This window comes from Podarcis pityusensis (assembly GCF_964106645.2).
Source record: "Podarcis pityusensis genome assembly, chromosome: 12".
Lineage (NCBI taxonomy): Eukaryota > Metazoa > Chordata > Lepidosauria > Squamata > Lacertidae > Podarcis > Podarcis pityusensis.
The window spans coordinates 35,284,967-35,307,413 of NC_138037.1; the positions used below are offsets into that span (position 1 = coordinate 35,284,967).

The 22,447-nt window shown below is 43.8% G+C and overlaps 1 protein-coding gene and 1 long non-coding RNA gene across 2 annotated transcripts; one reads left to right on the forward strand and one right to left on the reverse strand.

The window, feature by feature from the left end:
* The first annotated feature begins 1 nt into the window (after nucleotide 1).
* On the forward strand, nucleotides 2-10,399 carry NUP42 (nucleoporin 42). The gene is made up of 7 exons (XM_080974963.1): nucleotides 2-407; nucleotides 2,124-2,313; nucleotides 3,434-3,528; nucleotides 5,795-5,871; nucleotides 7,039-7,125; nucleotides 9,454-9,538; nucleotides 9,668-10,399. Exons 1-7 carry the CDS (start codon nucleotides 296-298, stop codon nucleotides 10,297-10,299), a joined length of 1,278 nt encoding a protein of 425 aa, XP_080831089.1. The 5' UTR covers nucleotides 2-295; the 3' UTR covers nucleotides 10,300-10,399.
* On the reverse strand, nucleotides 10,331-16,018 carry LOC308459595. The gene is made up of 2 exons (XR_013978203.1): nucleotides 10,985-16,018; nucleotides 10,331-10,943 (listed from the first exon to the last, which is right to left on the reverse strand). It is a non-coding gene; the product is annotated as an uncharacterized lncRNA (long non-coding RNA).
* Between the last annotated feature and the right edge of the window lie 6,429 nt (nucleotides 16,019-22,447).

Below are 22,447 nucleotides of genomic sequence, written 5' to 3' on the forward strand. Positions count from 1 at the left end.
CGCTTCGAAGCCTCGCCGCGGCTCCTCAACGGCCGCTCCCAACGGCTCTGCGCGCGCCGAAGCGGTTGGTTGTTTTTTCGTTTCCACCAACCGCCACCAGGCTGCTGACGTCTTAGGAAAGAGCCGTTCGGAGAGCGCTCGCGCTCGCCCAGCGAGGCTGCCTGCCGACGCCCGCGCGTCATCAACACGAGCCCTGAAGGCAGAGCCTCCCGTCGTGCGTAAGGCAGCGGCGGCGGTTCTTCATAATTCTTGCTTTCTAGGAGTTCGCGGGAGCTGCCGCCGGGGAAGCGCCGCCATGGCGCGCAACTCCGGCCAGGTCTGCCACTACTTCTTGCAGGGCCACTGCCGCTTCGGCGACAACTGCTGGAACGAGCACCCGCGCCAACACGCCGGCAGAGCCAACGCGGGTAAGCAAGGGAGGCTGTCCCGCTCCGCCTCTCCGCCGGCGGCTTCTCTCCGTCCCCTCGAGCCGCCGACCTGCTGCCCTCCAGATGGGCGCCGGCTAGGGCTGCCCCCTCTATACTGGCAACATGCGGGGAGGGCGGTTGGAGGGAGGCCGATTTTTTTTTTCATCTGGTGCTGAAGTGACTTCAGAGTAATCCGTTTCAGTCTATTGTATCCAGGGCCGGATTTAGTTTTGATGAGTCCCTAAGCTACTGAAGGTAATGGGGCCTTTATATGTCCAGCTGTAACTTTGTCAACAACAAACTGTCGCTGTTTTTTGTGTTGAATATATGCTATATGGTAATTTATGGACCTAATAGGTATCTAAAGCCATTTGCACATAACAAAATATGTATTTTTATCAAAGTAATGGTTGAATTGAAATACAATTAAGAAGTATATTAGTGAAATAATTATTAAGCTCTAACTTAAAATGATATTTTATTCATAACAAACTTAATAATGCAAACACATTGGCATTTGGCAATAACAAAAGTTCCTTTAGAAACGCAATTTACGAAGACTCATAATCTAGTCACTAGGAACTTGCTATATCATGAAATAATAATAGCAAACCAGTGATATTTTAGGAAGCAGGTGGGGCACATTACTTACATCATAGGAGCCTACACAACATACAACACCGTGGCTGTATGTAGGTTTTATTTTATTTGTTTTTTATCTTATATTTTGGAAATGTACATCCAGGTTTTTTTCCCTTCAAATTTTTTGGGGGGGCCCCAAGAGAGAGGGGCCGTAAGCTATAGCTTGTTTAGCTTATACGTAAATCTGGCACTGATTGTATCCTAACAGGACGGACCCTCTGGAATTTGCCACTCGTGCACACACACAAATTTGTAAATGTGCATGGCTACCCAGAGCTTAGGTATAGGACCTTTCCAACACATGCATGTGGAGAAGATCCCCAACCTGGCAGAGGGGTTGAGAGCAAGAGAGGAGACCTAAAATACAGGACAAAACTGTATCAATACAAGATGTAGTATTTTACATTGAAATATGGGACAATCCTGGACAGGTGGCAACCCTAGCGTTGGCTAGGGCTGATGGGAGCTGTAGTCCAGAACATCAGGAGGGCACTGGGTTGGCGAAGGGTGGCTTGGAAGCAAGGGAAGGGAAGCAGCCAATGCCGCTCTCTCTCCCTGGTGTGGCTGACCCAGTGGGCTGAGCTGAGAGTGGTGTTGCCGTGATCATATTGTTTGCGGCTCTCTTGCATTCCCCGGCCACTGCCACCATCCTCCGGAAAAAAAACAGGGCACGTCTAGACCAGCCTTTTCACAACCTCGGGTCCCTGGATGTTCTTGGACTACAACTCCCATCATTCCTAGCTAGCATGGCTAGTGATCAGGGATGATGGGAGTTGTAGTTCAAAAACATATGGGGGGGGACACCAGAAGTTGAGAAAGGCTGGTTTAGACTAACAAGACAATCCTAACCTTAGCTAGGTAGCAGTGGGCGTAATGTAGCCTTGCTCTGTGCCAGGTCACCCTGGAGCAGGTGTAGCAATTGGTCCAATGCCTTGCCTCCCCACCCCTCAGGATACTAGATTTTGAGACTTTCTGCAGGCTGTCACAGGTGAAAATTCAACAGGCAGCAGGAGTAGTGAAGCTGGTGTCTCTCATAACTCTTACTTAACACATCTCTTTCTTTCCCAACTGAAGGCTCCGGTCGAAGAGTAGCATGGAGTGGACATAATCAGAGATACAGTAACCCTGTACAGACATCCAGTTTTTCCAAGTCAACCAGCTGGCACAACAGAGATTCTGGCTTTTCACAGAATAGATATGCTGCATTAAACTCCACTGAAAATGTTGGTAATAGTGGCATTGTAGATGAGGAAGATAAACTTCTGTAAGTAACAATTTCCTATCTCTCAAGTTTTAATAGACTTTAAATAAATTTTATTAAATGGCTAATTAAAAAACAAACCTGAACTCTATGGCTGCAGTCCTGTACACACAATTGTTAATATCCCAGTGAGGTAAATAGGAGTTAAGAAGCATTAACTGTGTACAGAATGCCTGCCTGTAACATTTTCTTCATAGCGGCCTTTGCTCATAAAAGTTCATAATATTAAGAGCCAGTTTGGGCATAATTAGCCTGAATGAGTGTTGGTCATGCTTATTTCTTATGCTATTGGCTCCGGCACTTTGATCCTGTTTAAAGCAAATCCTGCTGTGTCTGAAGTGGCAGACCGTGGCTTAATGATGCTTTAGTTAACATTCATCCAGAGTTTCCTGTTTCAGATGTAATGGGAACTGGTTTCCTTTAAACAAGATCAAACTGCCAAAGCTGGCACTCAAGGAGAGGGATGAGGGAGGAGCATGTGAGTCTGACACTTGGTCCTGTCTTCATAAACTGCATTTGGGAATGAAAAAGGGGAAAGACTAGCCTAAGATTCCTATCCCATTAACAGAGAAGAATTGTTTCTTTTCAGATAATTTCAATCATGTTAATGTTTCATTGGTGTTGCTAATTTTTGTTCTGACAGCTATTTAAAAAATGTGACTTGGTACAAATATGTTTCAGATTGGTTTGATATTGGCTCTGATGCAGCTCTTACTTCTTAGTTGTGTAAAACCAGAGGCTCTAGATGGGGATGTGCATTGCCATCTGCATCAGGCTGGATTGGCATCTGTGCCCCCAAATGATGCAGATGTGGATTTCTCACACTGAATCACTTAACAGATTTTTTTTTTATTCAGTTGTGATTTTCCCTGCTTATTCAAGTACATCCTGTTTATATTTGATCTTGCACCCACTCTTTACACTTGTTTTCTTTGAATTTTAGAAACTGAAAAAGAGTATTGTAGCAAGCCACTTATAAAACATACTGTTTCTTCTTATCACAGTAAACCTTTGACTTGGCTCTGTATTTTTTTAAAAACACATTGAATCTAGCTTTAAGTAGGTCTTCACTGCCTATCTTTGGTTTCATTTGGCTTATGACTTTTGAATGTCATTTATTCAGTGAAATTATAATGAAAGACATGGAGAGTTGGGAATCTTCAGGACAATGGATGTTTTCCACCTATTCACCTACGAAAGAAAAGCCGAATATATCAGGTAGAATCTTTCCTAATCCTCTTAATTACCCACACATGCTTAGGTTTATTTCTCACTTGAATACTGTTATTGGATCCCAAAGAATGAGAAGTGTGCTTATATAAGTGAACAAAAGGTGTCTGTCTTTTATCTATCTTTCTTTTTTTAATGAGGCTTTGGTATGGACAATGCTTCTAAAATTTCTGTTCATTCTAGCATTTATTTAACTAATCCAAAGTGGGAGTTTTTGCAAGACCAGAATCTAACTACTTTATCAGGTGGGCAATTTATAATAATGTGATTTGCTAACTTGGCCTCCTTGTATTATTTAACCCAGCTTTATCTGTTGCTGACTGTCATGGCAGCTATAGGCTCCATGAGAGAAAGAAGAGTTGCGAAACCAATTTTTCCTTTATGATTTTAGAAGTGTGTAGTTGGGGTATGTACAGTATATGTGTCATTGGCAATAGAGAAGGATTAAAAATCTACCAGTGGGCTGTTTGGTCTTTTGCTGTCTCTGATTCTTCATTGCTAATATTACTGCTCCTGGACAGTGTTTCCTTTCCCAGCACTCAGCCAGGCTCGAAAAGTGAGCCCAGCTTTGGGAAGGACGGATGTAGAAGGCACCTGAAAGGGAGAATTGAGAGGCTCAGAAGGGGCTAAACCAGGCATAGGCAAACTCGGCCCTCCAGATGTTTTAATAATAATAATAATAATAATAATAATAATAATAATATTTTATTTATACCCCACCCTCCCCAGCCAAGGCCGGGCTCAGAGCGGCTTACAAGCAATAATAAAAACAAGATGAATGATTACAACTTAAAAACAAAAATAAAATACAACATTAAAATAATGGAACATTAAAATGTAGCCTCATCGCAGGAGGAGAAGGAAAAGAAAAGAGAAAGAGAGGGAGGGAGGGAGGGAGGGAGGGAGGGAGGGAATCAAATTGGCTCCAAGGCCAAAGGCCAGGCGGAACAACTCTGTCTTACAGGCCCTGCGGAAAGAAATCAGATCCTGTAGGGCCCTGGTCTCATGAGACAGAGTGTTCCACCAGGCCGGGGCCAGTGTTGAAAAGGCCCTGGCTCTGGTTGAAGCCAGTCTAACTTCCTTAGGGCCTGGGACCACTAGAGTGTTGTTATTTATGGACCTTGAGGCTCTCCGTGGGGCATACCAGGAGAGGCGGTCCCGTAGGTACGAGGGTCCTAGGCCGTGAAGAGCTTTAAAGGTCAAAAGCAGCACCTTAAATCTGACCCTGTACTCCACCGGAAGCCAGTGTAGCTTGAAAAGCACTGGGTGAATATGCTCCCATGGCAGAGACCCCGTGAGGAGCCTCGCTGCAGCATTCTGTACCCGCTGGAGTTTCTGGGACAGCTTCAAGGGCAGCCCCGCGTAGAGCGAATTACAGTAGTCAAGCCTGGAGATGACCGTCGCATGGATCACTGTGGCCAGGTCGGGGCGGGAAAGGTAAGGGACCAACTGCTTGATGCGGCGAAGGTGGAAAAATGTTGCCTTGGCTGTTGCTGTAATTTGCGCCTCCATGGAAAGGGAGGCGTCAAGGATTACACCCAAACTCTTAACGGAAGGCAATGGCACTAATTGGGCCCCCGCAAGAGAAGGGAGTTGGTCCCTCATCCCCATGCCATCCCGACCTAGCCATAGGACCTCTGTCTTCGAAGGATTTAGTTTCAATCGGTTCCCACGAAACCATCCAGCCACAGCTTCCAAGCATCTGGTCAGTGTGTTTGGGGCCGAGTCGGTGTGGCCATCCATCAGCAGATAGAGCTGAGTGTGAGGACCAGTGGCCAGGGATGATGGGAGTTGTAGTCCCAAAACATCTGGAGGGCCGAGTTTGCCTATGCCTGGGCTAAACACTTACAAGTTCTCCCTACCACGCATTGCTTGTTACCTGAATAAATGTAGAGTTGAAACTGCATTTCTTCACACAATGTCTTGAATGGATAAATGATTAATTTGCAACCTGGCATAAGCTCTAAATTAAGAAAGTACAAGGTAGCACAGATCACAGAATATATTACATACCATGTTTTGAAGTAACTTCTGGAGTCTTTGAAGTATCATGCTTTTGAAATAAGACCCCAATGCATGGTGAAAGCTATTAATCGATTCTCTGGTACCATTGTCATTTGCTTTTATACTTGGCCTGTGTCTCTTGTCAACAAACATGAGAGTTGTTGGGGGATGCATTTACTATGATTTCATAGCTGGGGATAAGAGCAGTATTATCTGTCTTTCCAGGTTTTGACTGTTCCTCTTCCTGCAGGGTTTCCAGACTTCTTGCCAGAAGAGTTGCGTCTTGAATATTATAATAGCAGAGCAAACAACAATGTACAAAATTATGTGAGTCTCTACATATTGATGATAAATAACAAGATGAAAGGGAAAAAACTTAAAAGATTATCCAAAAAGAACTCCTTTAACGAGAATCAAGTCTTTTTGTCTTAAGACAGTCTTTAAAATAATCTCCCCCCCCCCATTTTTTTTTTCATAATTCCAGTAGCATCTTAAAGACCAACTAAGTATAAGCTTTCTAGGTATGAGCTTTCGTATACACACTTCTTCAGATACTCTGAAGCAGAGGTTGCTACAACCTTACAACTGTTGACGACTGTTAATGATGGCAGTTGGTTCCACAGGGAAGGGCAAGGGATTTTTAAAGGGGTAGATTACAAAAATTAGCTTTAGCATGTATAATGGGACATGAATCCAATATCTCTATTCAGACTAGGTCTCTCCATAGTTTTTAGTTTGGTAATGAGTTGTAACTTCTTTTTCAAGTGTATTTCTAAAATTCTTTTGCAATAAGACAGCTACTTTAAGATCTTGCATAGAATGTCCTGGGAGACTGAAGTGTTCTCCTATTGGTTTCTCTGTTTTATGATTCCTGATGTCAGATTTATGTCCATTTATCCTTTGGCGTAAAGTTTGTCCTGTTTGTCCAATATAGAGAGCTGAAGGGCACTGTTGGCATTTGATAGCATATTTAATGTTGGAAGACAAGCAATTAAATAGGCCTGGGATGTTATGTTTGATGTTATTGGGGCCAATAATGATGTTGCCCAGGTGTATGTGGCAGCAAAGTTGGCATCTAGATTTATTGCAGGCTCTTGTGCCAGTGTCCACGTTAAGTCTGGTTGTTATATTATCGTGTGTGAGGACTTGTTTAAGATTGGGTGGCTTTCTGTAGGCAATGAAAGATTTTCCTGTCGGAGCTTGGGAAAGAAAGCTGTCATTATCTAAGAAAGGTTGTAAATCTCTGATGATGCATTGAACTGTTGAGAGCTGTATGTGATTACGAGTGGTGTAATATTGTTTAGTGTAAATGGCTGTGATTTGGAATCAAGACCGCCGCCCCCAGAATATATACATTTGAATTGTGGGGTAGTAATGACATTCTTCTGGTTCTGAATGTGCCAACACATTTTAATCACAGCTTCTCAGTAATTCTATTCCTTCTTGGTTTGATTGGCAGGGTCCTAACACAGTCTAATCTCCCTTTTTTTCCAGATCAATTCAGTCCAGCAGTTAGCAAGCCAGTGGAGAAGTCGGTTGCTTGAGCTGAAGAATATAAATGCATCTACGAAAGCGGCATTGGTGAGTGTAATAGAGAAAATGAAAAGGTCTTCATTTAAAGTTTTAAATTTATTTTGCAAGGTTTGTAAATCTTTCAGTCATGTTTCACGAAGCAGTTCACAATAATAAAATCAGATTTGTTGATAGAAGATACTGTCTCTACAATAAACATCCAGAGTAAGGGGTATTATTAATTGGCATTGTTCAGCTTCTGGCTCTGCTTCCTTGAAAGATGGTGGTGGCCAAAGGGGTTCAAGAAGGCAGAAAAATAGGTTACTAAGAGGGCAGGTGTTCTTTAGTGTGTGTGTGTGTGTGAGAGAGAGAGAGAGAGAGAGAGAGAGAGAGAGAGAGAGAGAACTGATGCTTTGCCCTCAAAAGTAGCAGCAGCCGGAGACCATCCATGGAGGAGGTAACCTCTTACACAGCAGCTGGAATTCCTCCTCCTCTTGAGGAAGCTGGCCTTTTTGCACCTTGGACTGGCAGAGGGAAGCCTGTTCTACCCTGACCCCTGCTGGCTGACCAACTGAGAACTCATCTGCGCTCAGTTTACCACAGGAGTGGGGGATATATCAAGACCTGGGCTGACCAGGGTGGGGGTGCCCCTTTGTGGGGAGCTGTTTCAGAGGGAATCAAGGGCAAGGAGCAGGCATGCAGTTTGTGGGAACCTCTGGATCCTCTGCTGTTGCTTGAGGCTCAGGTGGCCTCAGCAGCACAGAGTGCCTTCCATCAGCTTCGGCTGACAGCCCAGCTGCGCCCCTCTCTGGACATGAGTAGGCTAACCTCTGTTGTCTATGCTTTGGTCACCTCCAGATTAGATTACTGCAGTGTGTTATATGTAAATAGGGCTGCGTCAGACGACAGTACAGAAACAGTACAGAGATCTATTCATTTACCTGTGACCTTCCAGGTGTTGCTGGACTTCAGCTCCTCTCAGCATCAGCTGGTATGGCCAGGAGTTGGGAATGGTGGGAGGAGTTGTCCAACAACATCTGGAGGACCTTAGATTCCCCATCCCTGCTTTAGATCCACACCACAAATAAAGTGAAATCATAGTGATGGTAATGTAAGTTGGCTTATTCTATATCAAATTTTTTTTCCCAAATATTTTTTATTAACAGGCCAATCAAATCACATTAATTCCAAATCACATTAGTTCCAAATTATACAGCCAGATTTTTAAAATTTTATTGGGGGTACCCATACTTCGAGCTCCGAAAGAGATCCAAACATCACTCTTGTTGCTGCTTTAATTACACAGTTCTGTCCAGTTCTGTCCAGATAGTCTCTTTGTTATTTTCCTCATCTTCTTGTTGTTATCATATATTCCTTTCTTTGTGATCTCTGATAAACTTCACAAGCGGGTTGAAAACAAACATATCCTGTGTGGATTTTACACTCTTCAAGAGCCATATCACATAAAGGACAGACGCCATTTCCACACCTCCACAAAAAACATGCCCACAGTCTGTCCGTTGATTTTCACAGGCCTGCGAAACTGTATCTCAGGGGGCCCTGCCAGGTTAAATCCACATTCCGATAACCATACATTCACATTCCGATGACCATGTCCTCCTCCCCCTTGTCCTCCTGTGAGCAGGCCTGTCTTAACAAATCTCCATTTGAAACTGCGTCACAAAGCTTTCTTTCCATCAGATGTTCCCACCAGTCCTCTCTTTGATCAGTAATTTATTTCCACACAGTTCTTAATCTCCTGCTTGTGATTAGTAATTTGCAACGATTATTTCTCTCTGGGAGGGAGGATTATTGGGTACTCACATAAGGCAAAAAAAGAAAAGTTTTTCCTCCCCCACCCTTTTCTGTTTCGCTCCAACATACTGATCTTTTAATGATGAGTCTTCACTTGATTTATTGTCCAGCCCGTCGCTCCACTCACAGAGATCCCATTAATCAGCAGTCTTTACTCCCGATCTTCACTTGAAGTATGTGCATTTGCTTCTGTTTCCAATTATATATTTCAAGCTGATGCAAACCAGTGTGCGATCAGAGACAGCGTCCGGGAGAGCCAGACCCACCCGAGGGCTTCGTGCCTAATGTCCTCACCCCATTCTTTCGAATCTGGGGGTGAATTATGGGCACAGCAGGCAAGGCAGTCCCCCCCATTCCCTGGGGGGGGCAAGGGAGGCTGCATACTCCCATAACACCCTCTTAATTACCTCGTGTGGCTCGGAGAGATGTTATTGTCGGCCATCTTCCAATGCGCCCCTTGGTGGCCCCCCTATTCTATATCAAATATTTGTTCACTTCTAACTATGCATTTTATATTGAATTGGAAGCAATAGTACCTTTTTTTCTTCTGTAACATGTAGAACTACTTCTCATTGTTTTAAGATATCTGAATTTAAGAACACGGCTAGTCAGCCACCACCTGCATTTGGGTTTGGAGGACAGCAGGCATCGGCTTTTGGATCATCAGGTAGGGATTTGTTTTGGCTGGTGGTGGGTGGAGGATTGCATATTCTTAGTTCCAATAGTCCTGGGTTTACTATCGTTTCTTTGACCTTACTGTTGCAAACTATTGCTTTTCTTTGTGTGACAATTGCAGCCTTTCCTGTGGATAATAAATCTGCGCAAGCCTTCTCCTTCAAACCAGCTTCTGAACTTGGCAGCATCTCCTCTGGAAGCACACCTGCGTTTGGGAGCCTCACGAGCAGCCAGGGCACCGCATCTTCCACCACTGCGCCCCATGCCGTCAGCTTTGGAGATCAACCTGCTTCATCGGCATCTTCCTTTTCATTTAAAATGGCTACAACCACTCCAGGTGGGTTTGGAGCTTCTGGTTTTGCAGGGTTTGGCAAACCTTTTCCAGCAAGTTCCCCGGAGACTGCGCCTGCATCAGTGTTTGGGACAGCAGCCATTACCCCTGCTTTGAATCCCGGATTTGGCAAATCTTTTCCTGCCAGCTCCTCAGACTCCACATCTGCTTCCGTGTTTGGAACAGCTGCTGCTTCCGCTTCTTTGAATTCGGGGAACACACTGTTTGGGCAGCCGGCCAGTCTCTTTGGGGGTAATGCAACATTGCCCCCTTCCACAACCCCTCCCAGCACCACCTCTGCAAAGTTATTTACCCCAGAGTCGGAACTGTCTGCTGAAGAACTGGAGCAATTTAAGGCGAAGAAATTCACACTCGGAAAAATTCCTTCCAAGCCACCACCAGCATCACTTCTAAATCTGTAATGTGGCCTGAGGTTGTTCTTACTATCTTTACCGGTGTGTGTGAATATCAGAGACACTTTGATTTAATCCTTCGGAAGTTAAATTCAACTATGGCTCACCATATTGTTTCAGAGAAGTTACATTTGTTTCTAGAAATATGTGATCTATTTGACTTGTTGGCTCCAGAATGAATATTTAACTTGAGAGTATTGCATAGCAAAATGTAGCTTTGCAATGAACTTGAAAATGTAGGAAACCCAAGCTGTTCTTTTCTTTGGTAGAGTTGGCTTCCATACTTTATGGCAATGCGATGTTGTGCTAAAGGTACCTTAAAGTCCCCAAATCATACCTTTTGGATACACCAGCTATTCCCCAGCTATACCAAAGTTATAGAACCCACAAACCCTCCATGCTGTTCTGTTGCTATAATCTGGCCTCAACAGCTTCAGTACCACAGTAGTCCTCAGCCTTAGCTTTTCTAGCTATAATTGGTTGATTTAAATGAGCACATCTATCTGCTGTGATTTGGCGCTGGGACCATTTGTTACCACAGTGCTCTTCCTTACTGTAATTCTGAGTACCGTATTTTTTGCCCTATAGGACGCACTTTTTCCCCTCCAAAAATGAAGGGGAAATGTGTGTGCGTCCTATGGGGCAAATGCAGGCTTTTGCTGAAGCCTGGAGAGCGAGAGGGGTCGGTGCGCACCGACCCCTCTCGCTCTCCAGGCTTCAGGAAACTATCCGCAAGCCGTGGGAGCCCGCGGGAGTTCCCCCCGGGCTCCCACCCTTGCACAGCACTGCCTGCACCCCGAAGCCCCGGTGCGCTGAGCAGTCGCACCGGGGCTTCGGGTAGCTCTGTGCAAGCCGCGGGAGGGCTCCCCCGGCTTGCGCAGCACTGCCTCTTATCCCGCAGCCCCGGCGCGATGAGCAGTCGCACCGGGGCTTCTGGTAGCTCTGCGCAAGCCGGTGGAGCCCTCCCCCCAAAAAACTAGGTGCGTCTTATGGGCCGGTGCGCCCTATGAGGCGAAAAATACAGTATATCCTCTTAGCACCTAGTCTACTAAAGCCTTCCTCTGTGTGTGACTGTTTTACACAACACAGGAAGCAAACAATAGCATAAACTAGCTTTCCTCCCTGATAGCAGTTGGGCTTACCCTCATTTTCTGTGAAGTATAAGGACTCCAGATTCATGCAAATACTTTAGTTTTATTTTATTTTATGTGTGTGCCTTTGTTTGGTCATTCTGATGCCCCAGACAACAAAAACCACTTTCTCATCAGGTAAATTTTGGTACGGAAATCAGTACTGAATTTGATTATGACATTGAATTATTTTTGTTTCAATTTTACTTGTGGTTAATGATGGTTTTAATTTTAATGTCTGCCGCCCTGGGACCTTTTTGGTGAAGGGTGGATTACAAATATCTAAAACAACTAAATGAATTGCTAGTCATTGACAGTAGTAAAGATTAACCCCCACGCCATCTCCTGTCTGTGCACACAACCGCTTTTGCACTCAGAACTTCATGCGAGAGACTCGTCGTCAAGCAGATCAATTTGAACTTTGGATCCCTTCTTCGCTTCGCACATGGTGCCCCACCTCTTACCTTTTCATCCAGTGTCAATAGCTGAGCTGTGTGCAAAAGCTGCCAAAATTGTGGGCATAACCAGCCACCCTGCTTTGCCTGCCCATGTGAATGTAAAGCGTAGTTGCAAAGGGTCAGTAACTTTCGCATGAAGGGAAAACATTATGTAAACCGATGATTTTTTAAAAAGAGAGTGAGAGCAGGTCTTTTATTTCTGTGCATTAATTTTGTACTGAAAATGAAAATTTAATGGATAGCTATCCAGCTGGTTTAGAGACCCCTTAATATAAATGCATGACCCCATAGTAAAGGTAAATAGGTAAAGAACCCCTGGATGGTTAAGTCCAAAGGCGACTATGGGGTTGTGGCGCTCATCTCGCTTTCAGGCCTAGAGAGCCTTTTGTCCACAGACAAACAGCACCACAGACAGCTTTCTAGGTCATGTGGCCAACATGACTAAACCACTTCTGGCACAACGGGACACCGTGACAGAAGCCAGAGCGCATGGAAATGCCGTTTACCTTCCCGCCACAGCAGTGTCTTATTTATCTACTTGCATTGGCGTGCTTTTGAACTGCTAGGTTGGCAGGCGCTGGGTCAGAGCAACAAGAGCTCATCCTGTCACAGGGATTTGAACCACCAACCTTCCAATCAGCAAGCCCAAGAGGCTCGGTGGTTTAGACCACAGTGCCACCCGCGTCCCATAATGACCCCATAGTATGCCACCCTGAATAACAGGAAGTACTATGCTTTCAACTACTACAAGTGGGGGCAGTGGGGAGGAATGAGGTGAAAAACTGTTATGTGTCCTCACGTCTCAGACTAGTTTCATGTGATTACGACCACTACTTTCTTTGAATTATAGAATGTGAGAGTCATTGATTTTTCACTAATGGTAGGTCAAATTTAGAATGGTTTGAAGTTTAGCAGACACACTAAGGGAGGCAGGGCTAGGGAAGCCACAGAGTTCTCGCCATGTTGCTGGGCTCCAGCTCCCATCATTCTCAGCTGGCATGTCCAATGATCAGAAATGATGGAAGCTGGAATTCAGCAACGTCCAAGGGGCCGAAGGTTCTCCTGCTCTGATCTAAGGGCTGATAGGTACGTGTGTGTAGAAATTTGTCTGCTGTACAAAAGAAACATAAGCAGTTCTTGCTCTGTCCACACTGGCCTCTGGTTCCTGGAAGGTTGCCCAGAAAAGAACGCAGCTCATGGTTCCCTAGGCTGCCTTGAGAGCATGCCTATATCTTCTTTGTTGAAGGAGTCCACTCTTCCTTGCCAACTCCACATAGCCTTAAGCAAACTGGGCTTTTTGTCTGAAGGCATGTTTACAGAAAAGCTTTGGAAATCCCCAAAGACCGATACTGTAATTAATTAATCTCTTTATCCTTTGCAGATCTACTTAGCTGCTGTTCCCTCTTGAAATAAAAGCACAGGGCAATTTATAAACTCGGGCCATTAATTTAGATATCAATACCCCCTCTCAATGTTGATATCCAAAACGCTACAAGGAATGCTTTACTACAGACATGAGGAGTCTAATTGCCCCGTTCCCTTCGGTCATAAAGTAATTGTCAATAAAAGCAATTAGGTTTGCCTTCCACAGTGCATTCTCCCTTGTATTCCTGCTGTGTGCAATAGATACTTCTAGTGCTCTATTGCTTTTCAAAATAACTGTGGAGCAGAAAGCTTATCTGCTTCTTAGAGTCTAGCAACCAGATCTGTGACTTTGCCAAAGCAATGCTTACACTTGGGGGGGGGGGCTTGTGGTGGCAGCTGATTCCGTAAGTGCATTAAGCACTGTTGTAGCACATTGGCAGTGCCATGCTGGCAAGCTTACAGATGGGGTAAATGCAAGGCCGTTGATGCTGCTGAGCTCAGGTCCTGCTTTCAGGCTCCCTGTAGGCAGCTGGTTGGCCACTGTGAGAACAGGATACTGGACTAGTTGGGCGATTGGCCTCATCCAGCATATGTCCTTCGACAGGTCTAGCCCGTTTGTATGATAAAAATAGTTCTTTCCAGAAGGTTTGGCAATAGAATCCAACGATGGTATTGCCAGGACCACTTTAGTTCCATGTGGTCAGGCTGCCCAAGGCATTTATTAATCTGGGCTAATTAGCATTCCCAACCCTTGACTCACATGTCACAAGGATTCTCTTACCTGCTACCATCATTTCCTTCCATTCTTCAGACTTTATTAAAAGGCAATCCAGAATGAAATTGGTCAGTGAATGTGAACAATGAATGGACCTGTCTCATTCATCACTATCACCCACCTCCAGGAACATAGTCTGGTCCTTTTTGAGTAAGCCCAGCCGTACTAGCAGAATGTTACATACCCAGATAGATTAAAATATTAGCAGCTGTGCTGGCCTCACTGAGTAATAAATGTCAAGGAAGAGAGGTGCTCTTTAGTGCTAAATTGAAGTCAATCAAGAGAAAACCCGATTGACTCTTGCTCCAATTCTGTGCTAAACAGCAGGTTTCATCAGGGGAAAGTGGCAGGACCAGTGGAACTGTGGAAGAGCCCTCCATGTAAGACAGCTTCCTATATTCAGGTGCTCATCACAAAACGGCCAGAAAGTGTGCATCTAGTGTGATATCACATGTACAGGTTATGCTCCCAGGTCACAGTGCAGTTGGCTGATTCTGAAGAGTGCTGGTTGATCATGCAAAGGTTCCTCAACTAAGGAGTGGGAACCCTCACCAATCAGCGTACTTGCCCAACCCCATGTTGGAAACTTTTTGTGCAATGAACTAGCCCCCTTCAGACTCTGCTGACTGGAAGGAAGATAAGCAAACCAGAGGCAATGTCAGCAAGGAAGAAGAAATTCTGGGCTGGGGACTTAGGGGCAGGGCTGTGGGCTTCAACAGGTAGCCCAGTTAGGCCTCTGACATCAGCCCCAAACTTAGAAATATGCCACATTCAATTTCCAGCTTTCATACAGTGGTACCTCGGGTTAAGTACTTAATTCGTTCCGGAGGTCCTTTCTTAAGCTGAAACTGTTCTTAACCTGAAGCACCACTTTAGCTAATGGGGCCTCCTGCTGCTGCTGCAACGCCGGAGCACAATTTCTGTTCTCATCCTGAAGCAAAGTTCTTAACCCAAGGTACTATTTCTGGGTTAGCGGAGTCTGTAACCTGAAGCGTATGTAACCCGAGGTACCACTGTATTTCCAAATTGCTCTTATATTGCATGCAAACTGCCACATCCCAGTTACACAAGCTGATTGGTGGTGAAAGGGTAGGAAGAAAAACCAACTTCAGAGGTGTTGATCCTACAACTGCGATTACTTTGGAGTAGGGATGGAGAACCTGTGACCCGCCAGATGATGTTGGACTGGAATTGGAATTCATCAACATCTGGGTGGCTGCATGTTCCCCATTCTTGCTCTCCAGCGAACTTTTTTAAAAGGGTTGCTAGAGAAGATTTAGTGTCTGTGTTCTTGTTCCTTTGTGTATTCAGTGCTTTCCTGTCAGCCTTTTAGCCACATCCCTGCAAAACCTCTTGCTTTATTCTTGCAGATCACATGAAATGTGGTTCCAGCATATGCTCTGTCATGTGCTCAAGGTAATTAGATTGCTTCTGATTATGCAGAATGGGTCCGATGCTCCGGACATGTGCCCTTTTTCCATTCTTGCTTTATTTAGTCTTGGGTGTGTAGATGTAGCATCTACACTATAGAAAACGGTTGCAGAAGAAGTCAAATGAGGCGCGTGCCTTACACAGTAAAACCAGTGCAATTTGAACCATTCCTGTGCCTTAACAAAGATGTAGGGTAAGCATGCCACAGAAATCTTAGAAAATTTCAGTGTAGAATGTAAGAGCCCTGTTGGTCTATCATGTTTCATGCAACAGTCTTGGTCCCCAGCAACAACAGACCCTCCAAGTTTCCCTATTTTCCAGGGACAATTCTGGATTTACAGAAGCCGTCCCGGTTTCTGATCTGATTATGGAGGGTATGGAGTTATGTGACCCCCAAGCCAAGGAGAACAGTAACTATGCAATCTTTAGAAGACATCTAAAGGCAGCTTTGTATGAGAAAACTTTTTAAAATGTTTAATGTTTTATTATGCTTTTATATATGTTGGAAGCTGCCCAGCGTGGCTGGGGCAACCCAGTCAGATGGGAGGGATATATATAAATAAATAAATAAAATTTATTATTATTATTATTATTATTATTATTATTATTATTATTAATTTATTTATTTATTGAATAGGACATGCATATTTTAATCAGAGAAATGTTGGAGGGTATGCAACAGGTATCTAGAGGCATGTTGCCTCTGATCTTGGAAACAGTAAATAAATTATTACCATAAGCCCTTCATTTAAGATAGTTGCCAGGTATAGCTGAAGGCCAGGCCCACCTCCCAGTTGTCCAAACTCTGCATGGTGCCCCTCCCCATATGCTCTGACCTGGGCTCCCTCCCAATTCCTACCACAGTTCAGATTATTTGTGATGACTACTCTGGGAGTTCATTTCAGCTCTGTTACTTCATGTAGATTCGATATTGACAGAGGAAGCCCAATGCAGCATGATCAATAAAAGGCATAATTCATTTGAGGCCAGGGTGTTATAATAGGTATTTCTCAAAAGCTGCATGGCCTAGACCCCTAGAGCATATAATCTGGATAAAGAAGATCAAATTGTCCTATTTTCAAAGCCACAGTACGTACACATTATAAACGCCTGCTGTCAAGTGCCCTCAGATGCATGACATGGGCTGAAACATCTCCAGAAAACTGCACGAGGGACCTTGATCTACTGTCATGTCTGCTGACAGTACTTCCTCTAATTTTTCAAGATAGCAACTCTTGCAACTTTCTCCACACAAGCAAGAATGCCCACGGAATCAACAATTTTCTCGTCTACTGGAAAATGTCAAATCCTGCCTCCTTAAAAAAAGAAAAGAAGCAGGGGCTAAATAAAAATGTCCAAGGCATACCCCCCCCCCAATTTCAAGTCCTCTGTCAGTCTAGTGTTTACAACCTTTTCCTCAGTCCACAGTTGTGTGTGTTCAGTGCTCTTGATCTGGTCCCTGCGATAAGAGCATTTGCCCCTTTCATGAAAGTGAGTGAGAACGCCATTGCGCCATGTGCTCCTGCACCCCCAGGGAGCATTTGGATTCAGGCACTGATGTGGCGTCGTTTTTTTTGCGCAAGCTGTTTTACAACCTGGAAATATATATTTTTTTCTATTGCACATGACATTTTCTTCCAGATGAGCTTCAGATTTGGACCTTACCTTAATGGTTTAATAAAAACCTTGAAAATTGTTCTGCCTTTTTTAAAAGGCAGGAGAAGGGGAATCTGTGGGTCTTCGGATATCTTTGGACTACATCTTGCAACATCCCTGAGGTAAAACGGGAATGTGCCTTCCTCTGCCCACCCCCCACTACTGCACCCGCCCCCCACTACGGAAGTGATGGTACAGGAGGGGTGGGAGAGATGCTTCACCCGACCTCATGGGTGAGCAGGGTCTGGCTGGGGCTGATGGGACTTGGCACCAATTCCCCTTCCCTGTTTTCACCCCTTTGAGCTGTACATCTACAGCACAAGCATATAACATGTCTACTCAGAAATAGGTCTCTCTGAATTCAATGGGACTTACTTCCAGGTAAGTGGATATAGAATTTGAATCAGTGAAGAGTTGGAAGGGACCAACCAGGGATCTTTCGCCCAACATAGGGCTCGAACCTGACTCTCACATTGATTGCTTAATTACTTGTATTGAAAGTACTGAGTTTTTTGTTTCATTTTATTTTTTAAAAACACCCCCTCTTCCTTTTTGTATTGCTAAAATAATCATTAAAATGATCAAAGTTTTAAACCCCGAATTCATGCAGGAAAAGCCAACCGAGAATATTAAATCACAGTATGTCAGCATTGCTATAGGCAGCCATTCCATTGGACTGATGTACAGTTTGATTCCAGCTAATCTGTAAAGACTGTAGCTTTAGCCTCGTGTCCGAGTTTGCTTTTTTCCTCCTTCCTCCAAATCCCTTTTTCCTTTCATGTCATGTCTTTTAGATTGAAAGCCTGAGGGCAGGCCCTGTCTTACTGTTGATTTTTGAAACCCACTCTGGGAGCCCTCCCCTCCCCCCTTTTGATGAATAGGAGGCTAAAAATGTTTTAACTAAATACTTAAAAACAAATTACTGCCAGATATACGCATTTGCTTTATTTATTTTTCTCTTTCTCTGCTAGCCACTCAAAGTGTTTGTAGACTTCTTTAATTCTGCAATATTTAGCTGATTAATAGTGGGATTAAGGGATTCAAAATGTTTTGATTGATTACTCAGGGACATTGTTTAAGGCTCATTGGTTTCCTTTCTTTTTAAGATTTCCCTCAAGACAGCAGTTCTAGAATGACAGACTTAGAAGACGTAGGTTTATTTGAAGCAATGTGACAAGAAAACATCCTTTGTTCTTAGGGATGCCCTGTGTGTACTGAAACCTCAACTGTCACCTAGTGGCAGCCATTCTTTCAGACTAGCTGAACTGTTGCATTCCAGCTAGCCTGGAAAAACTGTTACATTTTCAGCTGGTGGATGAACTTGTTCTTTTCCTCTTCCATCTGCACCTTGTTTTCCTTCTGTGCTGTGCTTTTTAGATTGAAAGCCCAAGGGCAGGGCCTGCCTTATTTACAATATTTGAAAGTGGTGAGGCACTGGTAATAGGCAAATGTCTCTATGAATGTAACGAAGAAACAAGAATTTCAGGATCTTCATGGAAATATGAGATAATATTCAGCATTATGGACAAAAAAGAGCACATATTATTAGAAGGAAAAGCCATCTCTAGTATTTTATTTTGTATTCCCTAACATATTTTGTATTCCCTAACATAATGCATCAGAGCAAAATAACTTAAGCCAATAAACAAATGTGCCCTTAACTCTCAGCTATGGCAACTCATTGAGGTTAAAACTTTCTGATAAATCAGTTAGTTTTTATTAGTAGTACAGTGGTACCTCTGGTTACGAACTTGAAACTGTTCTTAACCTGAGGTACCACTTTAGCTAATGGGGTCTCCTGCCGCCCCCAGGCCGCCGGCGTGCGATTTCTGTTCTCATCCTGAGGTAAAGTACTTAACCTGAAGTACTACTTCCGGGTTAAAGGAGCCTGTAACCCAAGGTGTTTGTAACCTGAGGTACCACTGTAATAATAAATGAATTATTATACCCCATACATTTGGCTGGGTTTCCACAGCCACTCTGGGTGGCTTACAGCAATACAGTAGAGGAATCAACTATGAATATAGGAATCAACTATGAATATTCAAACCACAGCTCTAATTTAAAGCACAGAAGATTTGAGTCCATCTAAGATGGTCAAATAGATGCCATCATGATGGAGTGGAATGAAACAAGTGAGATGTTATTGTGACACCACAGTAGTGCTTTTACAGTCATTTTGTAAAAGTGAATGAATGATAGTCTTTGTGTCAGTTGCAATAACTAGAAGCAGCGTAACCAAGCTCATTACACATATTGCCGCCATGTAATTAGCAATTTCATATCACATTTGATGTTCAAGATTAGAAAACTGCTAAGTCACTTAGTTTGCTATTCTTTGGTTTACAAATGAATAGAAAGAACAGGAATGTGAGTGTATTGTTTAATATCACACAGAAAAAACCAGACATTCTTGTTCTTGTCCCATTGGCCATTAGGTACGGTGAGGCAGCTACCCCAGGTGGCAGGTGCTTGGGGGACAGGAACTGACAGCAAGGTGTTAAAGGACAGATCAGTGTGTGGCTTGTGACCTACCCAGCACCCTCTGAGCTAGCCTGCTGCCCTTAAATGTGATGGAGGATCCAGAGTCATCACCAGTGTTGAAGATTCAACTGTTAATCTGCTTGGTTTAAGTATGAGGGCATAACTTCCTCAATCAAATTAGAGCTCTCCAAAGCGGTTCTGAAGTAAATAAAAATATATTGGGCGAGCTGATCATGAACCACCTCCCTCACATTTATTTTGGAAGGGCTTGCGCTACAACCCAGTGTTTTGTTTTGTTTTTAACAAACTTTTTTCTTTGGAGCAGTCGATCTCCACGTCACAGCCCAAACTGCTTTTGAAATGTCTGTCACTTTTGAAAGCGACTTGCCATGAGGCGTGTGGGACGCTGTGCTTTGATTAGATTTCCTGTGAAATTCGTTTTATTGTTCTTTGGGTCTTTGCCATTAATTTGTTCTCATCATTAATGCTTCTATTAAATTTTTCATTTTGCTTAACACAAAACACAGGTAGGAATGGCAGAAAGGGTGAGGGACAAGGAGCTAAGGGGAAGTTACATAAACCTACGAACACTTTCCAGTTCACAAAGTTGCTTGAGCTATATCATATGACAACATGCAGACTTTTGTGGCAACAATCTAACACAGTCACTACTCTGGAATTTATCACATGACAAGTCTTCAAAGTATATAGATATAAATCTCTGTGTGTAATCAGACAAACGATCAGTTATGCATGGACATTTTTGTTGTCTGAGCTGCTTCTGAGTACAGTGGTACATCGGGTTACATACGCTTCAGGTTACAGACTCCGCTAACCCAGAAATATTACCTCGGGTTAAGAACTTTGCTTCAGGATGAGAACAGAAATCGTGCTCCGGCGGCTCAGCGGCAGCAGGAGGCCCCATTAGCTAAAGTGGTGCTTCAGGTTAAGAACAGTTTCAGGTTAAGAACAGACCTCCGGAACGAATTAAGTACTTAACCCGAGGTACCACTGTACTATGTTGATATGAAGTTTGCTTACAGGTCTCTGAGAGAAGAGGAGCTGTAGCCTCTACCTGCCTATAAGAACAGGCTGGTGTGTTTTCCAGTCATAACATTTGGTGGGGCTGGACTGAACCCCTAGCAGTCGTATGGAGGCCATTTTAAATCTTGAATAAAGGTTTCTTCATGTGGAGTCAACTACGTGTAGGAGTTGGTCACAGTGAGATGCCACTCCTTAATATGCATCCAGATTTACCAGCCATACAGAGTGTATGATACCGCACTACCTTTTCAAAAATAGCTCCAACCCTATTTCCACATCCAAATAATCCTGATTAGCTTGTGAAGACTTTCCTGCACCTTTAAAAGCTGCATAGAAGGTAGACAAGTTTGCCACCCCTGAATTCTGCATCACTGTGATCAAAGCGACGACACTGTGTCACAACTTTTACTGACACACAACGGGGTCTTGCTTGCAGACAAACATGGATAAGGCAAAGTGGCTCTGGCCTACAATTTAATGCTTTGATTTAGAACTTGGTCAATATAAAAGTTTTTCCTCAAATGCTTAAAGCATCTTTTTTTATCATTTCTAACAACTCTCACACATTACGTAATTCAACACAACAGCTGTCCTGGGCTCACAAGCCACAGTACTGAAGCGATAAAGATCATTGAAGTGGGATAGCTCAGTCAGCAGAGCATGAGACTCTTAATCTCAGGGTTGTGGGTTCGAGCCCCACATTGGGCTGCCCAGACGACAAGACCCCTTTCTTGGACTTCCATTCAGCTTCTGGAACATGGCTGATACAGTCAGTTTGGAGTCCATTAAACAATAATATTTTGCTCCATAATATCACCTCAAAGGCTTTACCCAAGAATGAATCCACAATAGGGCATTCCCACCACATGTGATAATATGTGACCCCAGTGGCGGGTTTCTTTTGCCATCTTCATGGTGGCTCTCTGGTATTAAACAAAGGCAGTGTGGCACCTAAGTATCCTCTGTGGTGTAGTGGTTAAGAGTGGTAGTCTCGTAATCTGGTGAACCGGGTTTGCTTCCCCACTTCTCCACATGCAGCTGCTGGGTGACCTTGGGCTAGTCATACTTCTTTGAAGTCTCTCAGCCCCACTCACCTCACAGAGTGTTTGTTGTGGGAGAGGAAGGGAAAGGAGAATGTTAGCCACTTTGAGACTCCTGAAGGGGAGTGATAAAGCGGGATATCAAATCCAAACTACTCCTCCTCCTCTTCTTCTTCTTCTTCTTCTTCTTCTTCTTCTTCTTCTTCTTCTTCTTCTTCTGCGTTCCCTAAGGGCTCCTCTCATATTATGTAAGGAGCTGTACACCTTGTCACATGGAAGGAAAATAAATTTGTTCGAGAAAATGAGAAATACTATATTTTGACATTAGACCTCTTGGTGGTCTATAATGCCTTGGACATTCCTGAAGTATATTACGTAGCTCCAGTAATTCTTGCTGCTAGGTAGCACTATTCCATTATATAAAAAAAACTTTTCCAAATATACTCCTGATCCTTTAACCACTATCCGGAGAGCAGAAATGGTCTCCAAAGAACACAGGAGCTGGTCAGCCCTGAACATCTGTAGGAATTAACAACTTGGTGTAAGATAAACAGCTACACCCTCTGTGAAAGGTGCAAGATTGCTCCAGAAATGCCTGAGAGGCAAAAGGCCATTGCATCTAAGCAAAGCTGTTAAGAATCCCAGTGGATGTAGAAAGTGAGAGGCATGAGTCATAAGCACATGAGCTGGAGGGAGGGAAAGGAAAGCCAAAGACACAAAATCATGCATCTCTCCTTAATGCCATCACATGATGAGCCCTGGGGCTTTAATTTA